Below are 14951 nucleotides of genomic sequence, written 5' to 3' on the forward strand. Positions count from 1 at the left end.
AAGGTATAAATGTGGGCTCAAGAGAGCTCAAAATACTTCTTCAGTATTCATATATGGTAACTATAGGCTGTAAATGCAAATGGCAAAATATTGATACATCCATCTTGAAATCAGTTATATGAATGTAAAACTCCAATTGCTACAATTCTGCATCAGATAAGATGCGAGATGGCAGCAACTTAATTTAATAAGGTCTTTAAAGAGCTAACTTTAAGGGGATAAGGGGATTTGAGGTGAGTGCTCACCTTTGAAACCATAACAACATTATTCATAAAAACAGGAAAGGGGTAACCTGCTTTGATCAAATTCCATGAATATTTTAATTCTATTGAATAATTAGACTTATTGATTGTTGATAATATTTGTTTTATTTCTAAGAGTGAATCAAAGTGAATAATTCTAATAAACAAAATAAATATTGCACATTTTACGCCATTTGTGAAAGTTAAAGAGAAAAAGGAATGTCTTTTGTTTGTTCTTGTTAGATGTACAGTACATTGTTTTCAGCAATTGTTTTCCAGCATATCAGAAACATAATACTCTGCCATCTTTTCTTTTTCAGGTGCCTTTCCTCTTCTCTCCAGCTCCATGGAGACACTGAATGACACCGTGACTATTCAGTTCATTTTGGACAAAATCACAGACACCCTCATCCACTTCATCGCGAAATCAGGCCTACCTCTGCCGGAGCAGTCCAGGAGACAGGCTCAGCTCCTCCTCCTTCTCTCCCACATCCGTCACATGAGGTAAAACACATGGAAAGAGACATTCATAAAACTATCAGATTTAAGATAGACTGTGGAGCCACAAAGCTGCTGTCACTAATGAAGGAAAATTTGCTAGCCACATTTCTGTGCTTAAGTTAAATCCATGAAAAGTCAGCTATAGGATTCGTTATAAATTGGATCAATAAGTTAATAAACAGCAGCTTCGAAGTGCAATGCGTGAAGCTGGTTCAAATTAAAACATTTTGTGTAAAATTTATAAATTTATTTTCTTTAAAGCAGGGTTTAAGTTCACACACACTTTATCCATATGCTTGTGGGAGTTTTTTATTGACTTTTTATCTAGAAACTGAATTTTCCAAACTCCACTCAAATGAAACTCCAGACATGGTAAAAATAGACCCAGAGGCAATAGGTTCCATAATCTTGAACTTAAAAGACAATGTTGTTTGTTTTAAATTGATTTTGATAAAAAAGTCATTAAAAGTCATTTCTATTATAGGGATGGCCACATACCATCTGTTTGTCCAGAATTGCTACTTTTGTTTATATATTTTGCCTCCACACTAGTACAAGCCAGCTGAATTGAATATGTTTTCTTACATTCTGTTTCTCTTTGCTTTGGTTATCATGGCAATTTCTTTCAAAAAGTAAGAAACAGGAAGTGGTTGGAGGTACCAAAGTGGCAGTGGAAGAAAAACCCTGGTGGACCATCAGAAATTAAATACGAGAATAAAATATCACGCTAAGTTTGCTATTCTTGGCTTGTCTCAACAGCAACAAAGGCATGGAGCACTTGTACAGCATGAAATGCAAGAATGTGATCCCTCTGTATGACTTGCTGCTGGAGATGCTGGATGCCCATCGGCTTCGGTCTCCCAGGAGGACAGAGCTGGCCCCGGAACAGGGAGACAGTGTGTCCACTTCAATGTCCTTTGCGGTCAGTTCTGGGCTGAATGTGCAGTCCTAAAATGGCCACGGAAGAAACTTAATCCACATTTTAAGACCCCAACACCACACTACCTATCGTGATATCAGAAGGTGAGGTCACCCTGACATCCCCTCTTCTTAGTCGACGTCACCCTCACACACTTGGTCTCCGTGGTTGGCTATCTTGGAGTCTCAGCACAGTGATCAAAACCATATAGTCACAGGCAAGGATCCTATGTTTTTTTAAAAAAAAAAAATTTCTGAAATAATCTTGCTTTTGAAGAACAGGGCATTCTGATGAAGTGTTGTGCGCCCTGTTATTTGGACATCATTAATACTTAGCTTACAAAAAAACGTATAGAGCATGAGTATATTGAAACCTGCAAGCAAACAGGTCTGTTAGTATTTAAAAGGGTTCATCTATGCTGGAAAACAGTGATTCAAAGGATATGCCTTTGGTTTTGCTGTATAGGATAAGGTATAAACATAGACTTTTGAAACTCGTTTTGACATCAGTTTTATACCATTCATATTCAGTTTGCTTGCAGTGGACTTCGGTTTTTTGCAACATGTAAGAGCGGCCATGAGTGCCAACCAAAACATAACCTGGAATGGGTTCTGAGGTAAATGCATGAGATCCTGACAGAACTAAAGGTGTTTTCGTTGAAACCACACAACTAATAGTGAAGACCTTGGTATGTTGCTTTACAGTGATCCTATGGTTAAGGAAAACTGGCTTGTGTGTTATTAGGAACTTCGTAATTTAAGTTCGAGCTATGTCCGAGAGTCACTGGATGCAGCCCTGAGCACTTTAATATACCACCTTGGGACCTGTGTTTCTGAAGAGATACAAAACCAGGGTGTTATTGAAAGTGATTATGCAGCAGCAGTTGTTGATGCATAATTCACCACCTGTTGTCTGTAAATCACTATGGATAAATGTTTTGCTTAATGAATAATAAGTATTATTTTCTTAATTTCTAAAAAATTACAACTAATGAAGGCTTAATCCACAGAGCACAAATGCTCCTCCCTACAAGAAAACAATATTGTTGTGATTACGAAAACAGGTCTGATCTGTTCAGATATCTACACACAGTACAAAAATTTCTACAACAAAAATGAAGTTTCAGTAGTTTGGTTAGAGCCTACAAAATGCGAAAGAGAGAGTGAGAGAGTGCATTTGGAGTAACTTGCCTGGCTAAGGGAACGCCTACATCTCCCCAGAAGAATTTTTAAAAACATCAATGTACTGTACTGTTCGAAATGCTAAACAAAGAGCAAGCCAGCTTGGATGTAGTTATGCTGGAACCGAGCAGAATTTTAGCTAAGAATAGGTACATGTAATGAATGAAAGAACATGTATGACACAGACGTGCACCCACAACAAGTGCGGTTATAACCTTGGGAGGGAGAGGAGTTGAAGGCTGGTGTGGACCTTTTGGACACCAGCTGAAAGGGGGGGTGCCTGAATCCATTGTTGTAGCTGCCTAGGCCCAAGCGCTAGGGATAGTGTTTGGTGGACGAGGTGGCCCAGATCCAGTGCAGACTGCCTCCTTAAGTGCAAGTCAATGACTAGGAGGTTCTGCAGTGGACAGAAAACAGGGACTGGGGACAAAACAACATATATAATGCGGGGTTGTAGTTACAGTGGGTTGGATATTTGACTAGAAATGGAGGAAGAAGAGGGGAGGGAACTGAATGGAGCAAGCAAAAGTAGGATAAGAGAACGGGAAGGGGGGTGCTGCTCGGTGATTCTAGAGACTTGCTGACATTGGGAGCCCTGAAAAAATACAGACAGTATAGTGGGTACAGAGCCACTTTTTTTGAGGGGAGCATTGAAGTTGAAGAGGTGAGAATGACTCTAGTTCTTGATGAATGCAATGATGGCAAGATCCTGGCATCGGCAAATATGAGTCACGTCTATCTGTGATGCAGCAAGTGCTAAGGGAAACAGGGTGCAAGTTTTATATACATAGATAACTAGAAGTGTTCGAGATTAGCAAGATAACTGAGATTAGGAAGATAATCTTCTTCCCAAATTTCTGTTATAACTCTGTTATAACATTTGATGGAGGAGACTGATTTACAGTTATTCTTTGAAATAAGTTTACTTTATGTCATGGGATTATAATGGCTTGTCATTGCAATTTATTTCAGATAACTTTACTTCAAAGTGCCTAAGGATTGGCAGCGTTCATCACAATTTAAATAAAACAAAGCCAAGCTACTTCATCGTTCACAAAAATTCAGACCTTCTCAAGCTGTGTTTGAAGTGTTATTCAGAAAACAGAATTCGTCTTCACATTTTTTTAAACTTTCAGGAATCGTTTTAAAATTTGTATTGATAAATGTCTGACAGAAAGAGATGGTTCTTGTATTTCACAGTTAAAATATAGATGGGAAATTTAAATTTCAGTTTCATACAGTATGCTTCATATAACAAAATTATCCTGGAATCTTCAAACTGAGAACTGTTTACAAAGAGGCTTGTGCATATATGGAACAAGGCACCCAGCCATGCCATCAATGTTGATACCCCTGGCTTCTTTCAAGAAACAGATGGAGGAGATCCTTGGATCAGTTACAGTTGCTACTAGCAATCAAATGACCTCGATGGGCCAAACAGCCCCCTCTCATTTGTAACTTTTCGTATTTGTATTCATGGTACTGCCTGTTCATACAGCTAGGGAGACATTATTCAAGAAACACAAGTGCCATGTAAATACAGTAAGTGACTTTTTAAAAGGGATAAGGAATGTACCAAAGAAAGTAAGAAAGTGTCATATCATTGCACTATTGATTTTTATTGCTTTTATATTGTGTTTATTTTAAACACAAAAATGTTTTCTTCAAATGATCTGTCAACATGCAAAACTGCAAAACAAACAAACAAACAAAAGAAACATTTTGTTTACAGTGGGAATGATTTAAAGTTTGTAGTTTCCTTATCCTTGATGATCCAGCTGGTTACTTCAAACATAGTCCATCACAGGCTTAAATTAAGCAAACCTCCCAGACAAAGACACTAACTGCTTTATGTTTTCAAACATCTGTCATAAATACCAAAGGCTACTTCTGTGAGTTTTTGCTTTATACTGTTTTTTTTAAAAGGCTTAGCTATGGGCTCATTACATTCTTTTGTCAAGACAGGATTTTAAATGGAAAAATGTTAGCATTAACAAAAGAAGTAGTGTAGGTTTTGAAAGTATGCAATCCTAGGCTGGAAAGAGAAGAGCACAAAATCATATTCCATTGTAAGGTTTTGTCTTGTTTTGTAAATTGCAAGGCCATATTGAAACGTGCAGTATATAGAATGTATATTGTTAAGTGATGTAATCAACAGTACTTAGACTAAATTCAATACTTTGAATATGCACTAAAGTGCACGAGCACTAAGATATGATAAAAGGAGCAGACAGATTTTAAAAGCACCTTATTTATGTTTTCTGCTCATCAGAAATATACCATTAGGGCAGACCTGGTAAGTGGCAACTGGGAGCTGAGGAATCGCTCCCCATTTCAAATTAACAAATTTACAAATTGCCAAAATTCAGTATGAAAGTGCCTGGAAATACATCAACATGCTTTAAATGTTCATGAAAAGCTCCTTGGAAGCACAGGATCAGCCTCTTACTAACAGATTTTTAGACATGTGTCAGATTCACACTGTTTTAGTGCATACTCATGGGCCAAAATTTTAGGAACACTAAATGACTAACACTTTTGGCCTGTAAGGGAGGTAAGAACAGCTTGAATTCTAATGTATTCAATTCTGTCTATTGCACATGGTTGTGAAGTGTGTGAAGCCATTATTTACTGTACTTTCTAGCAGGTTTGTATTAAGTTTTGGTTGTAATGAAAGAAGTGGTGAATGTGATTGAAATGCACATTCCACTGGCTCACTAGTTTTCAATTGGATTGAGATTAGGGGATTGTTCTGGCCAAACCACTGAAAAAACAACATGGTGCTTGCCCACCAAAGGGTTGTTTAAAATTAACTGAGAGTTCCTAATATTTTGGCCATTGAATGTACAGAATGTATACAATTAGAAGCCAAAAATGAATCAGGAGTCTGAACATGGAGATACAGTAATCTAAACACTAAACACAAATCTGTATGTCTGTGTTAGTCAGCTAGTTCTTGTGTTTCTGCCTGATACAAGAGACAAAGATAGCATGGGCATTAAGGTACTGTAGATAGCCAGACAATCCATATTTTTGTGGGCTGGATAATTGTAATTATATAATTCCTTTCCTTATGCATATATGTGTATAGATATACTGAATGAAATTTTCACCCACCAAGTCATGTCCTACCATGAATACTGAAAAATACAAATTGAAGCTACTGTTGCAAAAAAGGGGATTTTTCTGGGAACCATACAGTCTAATTCTTCTTGTCTTGTTTCACAAACCTGTGATGAAAGTCCGTGTTTATCTGCTGTAAATAAAAAATATTCTATAGGTTGGTTAGATCCTAATGAATGTGAAAGAGGGACCAAATGTGTACAGAGCATTTTGGTGTGATTGTCCTAGCTGTGAGGCTCGCACACTTCCATAACACCTATGTATATCTCACCTGAATGAGAGACATACTGCATATCCATAGGTGAGCAGAAGTGTGCAAAATTAGGATCTAACCCTGCTCCTGAATGTCTGTTATGGACTCCAATAAATGTATTATACAGACCCGCTTCTGAACAGAAAAAAGTGCCCAAGGAGAGGATTTTATACCTTCTGCAAATGTTGATTTTCATTTTTCTCACATCAAGGGTGAAAGGGTTTTTTGTTCTAGTTTAAGTTCTTGTGGGGAAACAACACCATGGCACAGTGAAGCTCAGCTTAAGTTCGCTTCCCGCTTCATGATATCTGAGGATATAAAATGAATCAGAGCCTCTTCATCTCAATATTCTTAAGGTGACAAGAAATAATGTTAAAAGGAAGGAGATCTTGACGAGGCCTTATAAATGTATGGCTAAGATAGGTTATTAAGTGAAAAGACAATTCCTTCTTAACCTGCTCTCAGCTAAAAACAGAAGACTGTTGATGAAAGGCATTCATTGCATAAAAACAAACTCTTATGTGAAATGCCAGGCTTCTCTCTTGTAAATGTTCCAAGTGTTTACTTACCTGTTTGCTTGTTTATGGTGCCTTTAGCAATCTTGTTGTAAACACGATCCTTTGTAGGTAGTGCATTATGTTCATAACTCGAAATAGCTGTAGGATGTATTGACTTTCACCCATAACTTCATCAGAGCTCATATTTTCTAAACCTTTTTATGTCCCTTTTTTTGGCTTTGAAACAAGTTTATTTGGTAGTGTGACTTTTTCCCATGAGTATTTCAAGAAAAATATCCGATACAAACTGTGAAAACAATTCTGTATTCCCAAAAAGCTGGAGAACAGTTTACATCCTAAGAATATGAATTCAGTCAAGAATGCACTGGTGCGCTCTGCTCTCCTCAGATCTACTTTTATAATTAACACAGCGATTAAAGCAAAGTTCTGTAGCCTAAATAAAATAATGTAGGTACTGTAGATGGGAACTGTACATGTAATAACTGATAATTAGTACAGTATGCTTCCCCTTGCTGAAATTTGTGCTACAGAAGTAATGTTAGTAGCTATTTCCAGAAGGCAGTCTGTAAAGTGGAATCATCTTATCCTTTTTAAGTTCTAATTTCTTACAATATGAAATGCTTACTGTAACTTTGTAACACTATTTAGTGCATCCATTTTTTTGTCTGTTCATCAAGCTAGTTCAATTATTTTTTACATAATATTTTGAAAACATGGAAGTGTTTCCAGGTGTGGTGGTGTTGGCTGCCTCAAAGCTCCTGCGTCCTGTGCTCAATTCTGAAATGGGGGGGGGGGGGCTTCTTGCATGTTCTCTCCAAGTTCCTCTGAGTGCTCCAGTTATCTCCCATCTTCCACCACCCACAGGCATGATGGGTACATTTGATTGGCTATTTAAAATCCCCCTTTCTCTGCAGCTGTGTGTTGGACTTGTGTCCCATTCCAGTGCCCTTATGCTTCTGGGATAGGCTCTAGTTTGTTCCCTCCAGGAGAAGCAGCTTTCTGATAATGGATGGGTAAACTATCTAGCAAAAAAAAATCTTTCTGCTGTCAGAAGCCTTATTTGGTGCCGTTACAAATCTGAAATGCCATAGTTAAACAGTACTTAATAACTAGTGGCTTAAGTGTCCTTAATAATGTTACTCAAGCATTTCTGGCTCCATGTTTTTAAAAAAAGACCTACCTGTTTCTATTACAGTGTTTTCCTACCTACTGCAATTCACTACCTGTTGATAATACAGATCGAAAAAAAGTCTTGTAATTGCAAAAACTGCCATGTGTGCTTTTTAACTGCTCATTGCATTCTGTTGTGAAAAATAGCATCTTATTTTGCTTCATGCGCGGTGTGTGGGGAAACGCAGATCTTTTGAACCTTTGTAAACAAACACTGTACTACCTTAAATTTAAAGGCAAATACTGTATGGGTATTTTAAAATGCTTCAAAATGATGCACTACTGTGAGTAAAAATAAAGGAGTTTGAAAGATGTTAGAAATGTGCTTATTTACAGAAAACAGAAATCTTAATGTCATTTGTCATGAAGACCATCCCAAAGGCAGAAACAGAGAAAGATCTTCAAACAGATCCTGAAAATTTATAGCTCTTTTGCAGCCATAACATATGAAATTCCTCTGCCCTAGCACTGTATTAAATTCTTCAACAAATTATAGGGGAACATCAGAGTTAGACATCAGTCATGATAAATATTTTTATATCAGCCAAATGCAAAAACTATGCTTATGGTTCACAAGAAATAAGTTTTTATGTCAGGGAATAAAAGAGAAGGTTATTTCTGTGCCTTCTTGTGGCAAATGTCATACACAATAAAAACACAGAACTATACTTTTTCTGTACATTCATTTAAAGACAAGCCCATTTACATTCACTGACACATCTAGGAGCTCTGAGATCCTCATATGGATTTATTTTTATAAATTGGTAATGGCAATTTATAAAATACTTGTATTTTAACAGTCGTAAAGGAAACAGAAAATGCATAAAGAAATGACTTCAAGTGTTTGACTTATATTAGTCCAGATTTACAGTTTTTGAGGGTTAGTGAAGATACACACAGAAAGTATAAAAAAACATGGCTGCCCATGAAAACTTGGTGGTATTGTTTTTTTGGGAAAACAACGCAATAACCCTGTCTCATCCTGAGGATTCTGATGTCACAGGCATACCATACATTCAACATCATCCTTTTAAAGTATGACATTAAATACATCACATGATTTGGGATAATTTTCCTGAATTATAAATTATTCATTACAGTTGCATTGTGTACACTACCTTCTCCGTAGTAATTGGAAATATTAAAAACACACTATGAACGTTTGTTTTCAGTATACACTAGGCTCTACCATTCTACCCTACTGTTAATTCATACTGGCAGAACAATGGTGTTTTCATTTTATATAGGAAGGCTTGGTATTTTTTTCAGACATTAAAAAAAGAAGTCTTCTCAATGCAGTCAACCTATATAAGGTTGGGTGTATTCACAAATCTTGCCTTTTATGTAAATAAATGTATAGAAAGTGTTCCTCACATGTCTACCTGACAATTTTTAGCAATAGCACTCCAAAATAAATAAACACCACCAAAAAGTATTTCATATTGTATGTGTATTAAAAGCAAAAGAATTTCTTTTAAAAAAAGTCAGCTTTAGCAAACTGTACATACATAAATACCCTTATTCATTATTTAATTTGCTTTACATCATCTCACTAAACACCCCGGGGATCTTATTTCTTACATCCAGTTATCATCATATTTAAAAAGTGCCTTTCACATTTACATACTCTTCACTTGACTATCTTTGACTGGATTTTCAGAAGCAAAGATTATAACAGCATGCCAAAAAAATAAATGTAAAAAAATAATTGCCATATAAGCTATTTAAAATGTTATTTTACAAATCATTCAGCTTTTTTTGGTGAGGTCACAGGCGTTTTGTTCTACTTAAAACACTGAAATAACAATACTGTTTTTGACTTATAAAGGTTTAAAACACACCTGGACCATGCAGCAAAACTAGAGCTGTACCTTACACAGAGTGGCCACATTATTATTCTAGATTTTGAAATCGACCCATGTATTATTGGGTACAGTCAAACATTATTAAATATTTGTCTTTCAGGTCCAAGAGGATTTAGGCTCATTCTTTTCTTTCTGTGTCTTATGCTACATCCAAAGATCAATGCCGACTTGAGTAACAAAAATAGCAGCTGTATTTACCTGTCTGGGACACAGCACAAACAACCCGGACTACCAACACAGGTGTCTCGATAAAAATGATAATATAAAAAAAAAGATGACAATGATACTATTTAACGGTAAAGTAATAAAAAAAACTCCTTCAGTCTTTTTCACACGTGGGTTCATATTGGAGGAGGCCCATTGGTGTATCTCAACATGGGATGGAAGGACCTGGCGAAGTTATTGGAGAGGGTGCAGCTGTAGTCTTCCTCCGTCATGGGCACCAGGCAGGCCAAGCCGATCAGGAGGAGCAGGAGGAGCTGCAGCGGCAGGGCGGCCCTCAGGACGCGCAGGAAGAAGGACTGAGAGCGTGGCGCCTCAGAACGGGAAGAACCTAACCCACCTCTTCTGTGAGACCTGGGCGGACAGTGAGAAACAAGACAAGAGCCCGTTCTTCAGATTCATCCTGGGCTCATTCCCCAAGTTCTGTACGAGCTGTTCCCGCAGCAGAAGACTTCCTAAACCCTGTGCTTTTCTTCTTTTCTATTTCTTCCATTTCTTTTCTTGTGCTTGTGCTAAGTCTGTAATGAAGGCTCATCATGTTGACTGCTGTATAGGTTTCAGTCATTAGCTCCTGAATTGTACTGACCACACTTGCAGTGTTTCACGCAGGTGAAACAGCACGGAATGCACAATGGTACAATATATAAAACATGGATATTTGGGAATCCACCCTCCTAATGATGGCTTTCCAAAACTCGCTAGTTTAGCATTTTGCAGAAAGCCAGCGCTTGAGAGCAGCTTAGTGGAAGACCCCTTTAATGTAGACTGAGTCGCAGAAACAACAGAGCCACCTGTATACTAGGAACCATCTCAAATACAAGCTGCACTTTGCTGTGCACAGTGGGACAATATGACCATGGTTTAAATATAAATTGGAAATCCAATCGTAATTTCAACCATAGCAAACCTTGATCTTGCATGGAAACAACAAAGGAATTCTTTCTGGTAAAACGTTTCATTATGCACTATTCCTGTATGTAGGAAACCATAATTTTGTAGTGCTTCTCCATGGCACACACCTTACAAATATTTCCTGTTGAGTATTTCCCCCTGTCTATTTAAACTTTTTTCTATAATAGACTTCTTGTCTATTTAAATTTCTTTATAAATTATTAATATAAACATTTTTATAGTAGATAGTTGAAACAGTGTTGTAAAACTGTGCTAGTTTCCTACTATCCACAATAAAAGTCTAGAAAAATCATGCCAGATTTCCCCCAAGATGTACTGTACCATAACAGACTTCACAGTCTTTACATCGTGAAAATCAGATACTTAAAAACAAAGCAAATTGTTATTGCTTAATCCGAAAAAAGACATGGTGCCTTTAAACCACAGCAGGGTAAAATCAAAAGATAAAAATACCCTCATTGTTTTGGAACATCCTCCCTTTGTTAGTTTAACTGCCAAAAAGTCACCTTTTTTTCTGCTAAAAAACTGTCCTGGGTTCTGAAATCCTGTACCGTCTTGTGACTGCCAAAATAACTTTTATTGTTGGACTAAGCAAAGTGGTTTAGTTCCTTCATGTTACCTATTTTGTTTTTAACTGGGTTCATTAAACCGCTGCTGAAAGGATACGGCACACTTAACAGCATCGCAGTGTACTGTGTGAAAGTTCAATAACACTGTTTCTTAGATTGCCCATGAAAGCCAGGGTCCAAGAGTTAATGAGGCAAAACCAGGAACACGAGGGACACATAGTGTTCTTTAATTGCTTTCTCACTAAGTAGGCTCCTTTGAAATCAGATATGCTTTTCTTACTTTTTAAAAACCTTTCTAACGAAAGAATGCTGCACTCTGATGCAACAGAAATATGTTATTTCTGTACCTCCAGAATTTAGGAAACGCTAATGACAGGAATGGGCTATTTAAGCTTTTCTTGGTTTGCAGTAGTGAAACCATAGGGCTTTATTACTTTACTTCTAATTCACAATCACTTACAGGTTTAGGAAAATTTCCTATAGCTATATAGGCACATCCTACTTTTTCAAGATCAATAAAATGTGGTTAAGACACTTCTATGTGAGCTGTGAAATCTGGATTTGTGCTCCTACGTTTTGTGCATTTACTTTGACTTCCGTGTGTGCAAATATATTGAGTACACACAGTATGTAAGAACTAAAATGTTCTTACATTTACAGTATGCAGCTTTTGTAAGAAAGCTAGCACTATTCTTAATTTTACAAACACACTCTTCTAAAAATTTGCTGATGGAGAGGAAGTACCTACTTCACAGGAAACAGAGAAATCTAGCAGTGGAGACCCAGAAATCTCCCACAATGTGAGTCTGAAGTGAAAAGATTAACGTCACTCTCAGCATGCTAGACTCCCAGACCTTTGAACCACCTTATCACAAACATGTACTCCAAAATATATCTTCTTAATAAATGAATATACACTTTTATCAAAATGTGACACTAGAATAGTGTTTAATAGCCATTGCATCACATTGAAACAGTCAGTTATTTGAACAAAAACAAGGAGGAAACTGGAAAAGAGAAATATATTCATACAACTAGAACGTGTTTACAAAGCACAGACCAAGCAATTTAGGGGAAAAGTAAATTTAGGAACATAGTGTATACAATGAACCCCATGTAATCTCTCCACCAAAATATCTACCCCTCTTTACACAGCCACATTGTTTGACAGAGAAAAGAGGCAGTGTTTCTAAGCCTCCAACATAGCAAGATCCTACCAGATACATCACCAGAGGGGTGGCATGTGGTGGCAGTGCCCAGTCATAAATATGGCTTTACCATCCCAGCTGCCCATTTTAGCTGTTGCCTAAAATCCCATATTGTCTGAAATTTACCAACAAAGAAGCCCCTAAACAATTACGATGCGTCTTAAATGTTTTTTAAGGGTGTGCATGGTTCCTCCATTCTAAATGGTGGGTGTTGGCAAATCCGTGGCTGATTGTTGTAGACTGGTCCCATTCAGCTCAGTGAAAGCTGCTCGAGATTTTAGCTTGCATGTGAGTTCCGCCTCTCCCGCAGTGTAGAACAGTGGTTACCAGTGTAACTGGTGCAGAGAACAATGTACTTTTAGGAGTACATCTCATTTTAGAAGGCAAATAATCTAATTTAAAAATGCCACCCTCACAGGGGTCCCTGCCGCCACTCTGTCACTCCAAATATAAAGTTCCGGCTACACCACTGGATCCTACTCCATTCTATCCTGCTAATGCATGAGGCATTATGTCTGACAGCATGCACTATTTTCTTCAGAAAGTCTACAAAAAAAAAAGAACACCGTCAGAAGGCAGTATGGTGACAGCCCAATTTTAAACTCAATTAAGGACTTGTGATGTTTTCTGCTGGATTGCACTGAAAGAAAATGCCAATATGAACAGGCTTTGGTGGGAGGGGGGGAAAAATCCTAATAGCTACAGTATATATATTGTATTTGAAATGCAGATGTTTTCTTCTTATTTTTAAATAATTTGTAAAAACCAATGCTGTGAATTCAATAGCTTCTTTTTTTATTGACCTAAAAGAATCTCTTGTATCAAGGAGTTCCTGATAAAGAAATTAAATGAAAAGTATTTCAGCCCTGTAGAAAGTGCTTTCGGTATTCTGAATAGTCACTGTGGCAGTTGCTGGGCTTGTGTGTCCTTTCCTATTCTCTACTTGGTGTACAACATGTACTTTAGCACACAGGCTGCTGTTTTCACTGGTCAGACTCCGATCTAAATGAACGCAGCTGTAGCTCTGGTCTCCATGGAGATTTCTATTTCTTCACTAGATTTTAATTTTCTACTCAGTGAGGATTCACATACCATCTACTGTTGTGCAGCTCAATTTACAGTACGCACCAGATCCAAGCAACTCCAGTGCTCTCAGAACTGGTAAACTTCTTAAACTCTGTTTGACAACACACCAACAGGAGCAGGTACATCGATATATACCTCCTGTTTGCCCCCATAAATAATGTGAATAAATATAAAGATTTGGCTGCCACTACATGCTTAGAAATCCAACTTCTTGTCTCCAAGTGGATGACAAGGAGGAAGTTGGAAAAGAGAAACATTCATACAAATAGAAAGTCTTGCATTGCTAAAGCACAGACCAAGCAATTAAGGGGAAAAATAAATTTAGGAACATACTGTATACTATTGTTTTAAAATGGCCATTTAAAATCCCTTGTAATCTCCCCCACCAACGTATTCTACCACACTTTACACAGCCACCTTGTTTTACTGTATATATTCTTTTTATATTTTATATAATTGCTGAATCTTAGCATAAACAATTAATTTACAGACAAAACACACAAAACTACTGGGAACAAAAAGACAGTTGGAGGCCTATTAGAAGGTTAATCTGCACCTTTGTCTTTTCTGCCGAAGGCATTTTATAATACCAAACCTCCTCTCCCTCTTCCAACAGTGCTTGCTGTTCCAATGCAAGATCAAACAAAGCATGGCAAGTAGAAAAAATAATTATGATAAAATCTGTAAGAAATACCAAAAGACCTAGTAACATATTGGATGGGAAGAAACAAATGCATTTACCTTAAAAACAAGATTACCACAAACCTCTGGGACTGTATCTTTAAATAATGTTTCCATTCAGTTTAAGTGAATCTGTATTCAACGGTTGTCAGAAGAAAGCACATAATACTGACTTTCATCAAGTCCTGGTATATAAATAAAAAGCCAGCAGGCCTTGAGAGCTGTGCAGCCTGCATCAGACACTGAGTGCAAATGCAAGCAGCAAGTTTGCTAGCAGGGGCCCAGGCATCCTGAAAGGCCCATAGGAGACTTAGTACCACTGTTGAGTGCAGCAATAAAAGAAAGAAAAGGCATGCCTGGCATTAGCACAGCCGTTGAAAGTGAAGGGGAGTGCTGTTAGTGTTCTCACTATTAGTCTCGGCAAAAAAACAATGTATACAGAACTATCTTAACGACAAATGGAGGATATGAGCGTGCGCCCATAGGCTGTAAATAATAACA

The 14951-nt window shown here is 37.4% G+C and overlaps 2 protein-coding genes across 17 annotated transcripts in view; one reads left to right on the top strand and one right to left on the bottom strand.

Moving 5' to 3' along the window:
- esr1 (estrogen receptor 1) overlaps positions 1-8220 on the top strand; it is a 41997-nt gene extending 33777 nt beyond the window's left edge. Inside the window, exons 7-8 of the mRNA XM_006625845.3 lie at positions 563-746; positions 1503-8220. Of these exons, the coding sequence (XP_006625908.1) occupies positions 563-746; positions 1503-1695 (377 nt within the window). The 3' untranslated portion in view covers positions 1696-8220. The remainder of the gene's footprint in view (positions 1-562; positions 747-1502) is intronic.
- Positions 8221-9340: 1120 nt separating this feature from the next.
- The window catches only part of LOC102698598 (nesprin-1), a 223230-nt gene continuing 217619 nt past the window's right edge, over positions 9341-14951 (bottom strand). For 14 of the 16 annotated variants that reach the window (XM_015347237.2, XM_015347318.2, XM_069178700.1 and 11 more), the window contains one exon: positions 9341-10348. In XM_015347237.2, coding sequence (XP_015202723.2) covers positions 10114-10348 — 235 coding nt within the window. In that variant the 3' untranslated portion in view covers positions 9341-10113. The remainder of the gene's footprint in view (positions 10349-14951) is intronic. The other 2 variants (XM_069178699.1, XM_015347305.2) reach the window with 1 other exon arrangement.

This window comes from Lepisosteus oculatus, chromosome 2 (genome assembly GCF_040954835.1).
Source record: "Lepisosteus oculatus isolate fLepOcu1 chromosome 2, fLepOcu1.hap2, whole genome shotgun sequence".
Lineage (NCBI taxonomy): Eukaryota > Metazoa > Chordata > Actinopteri > Semionotiformes > Lepisosteidae > Lepisosteus > Lepisosteus oculatus.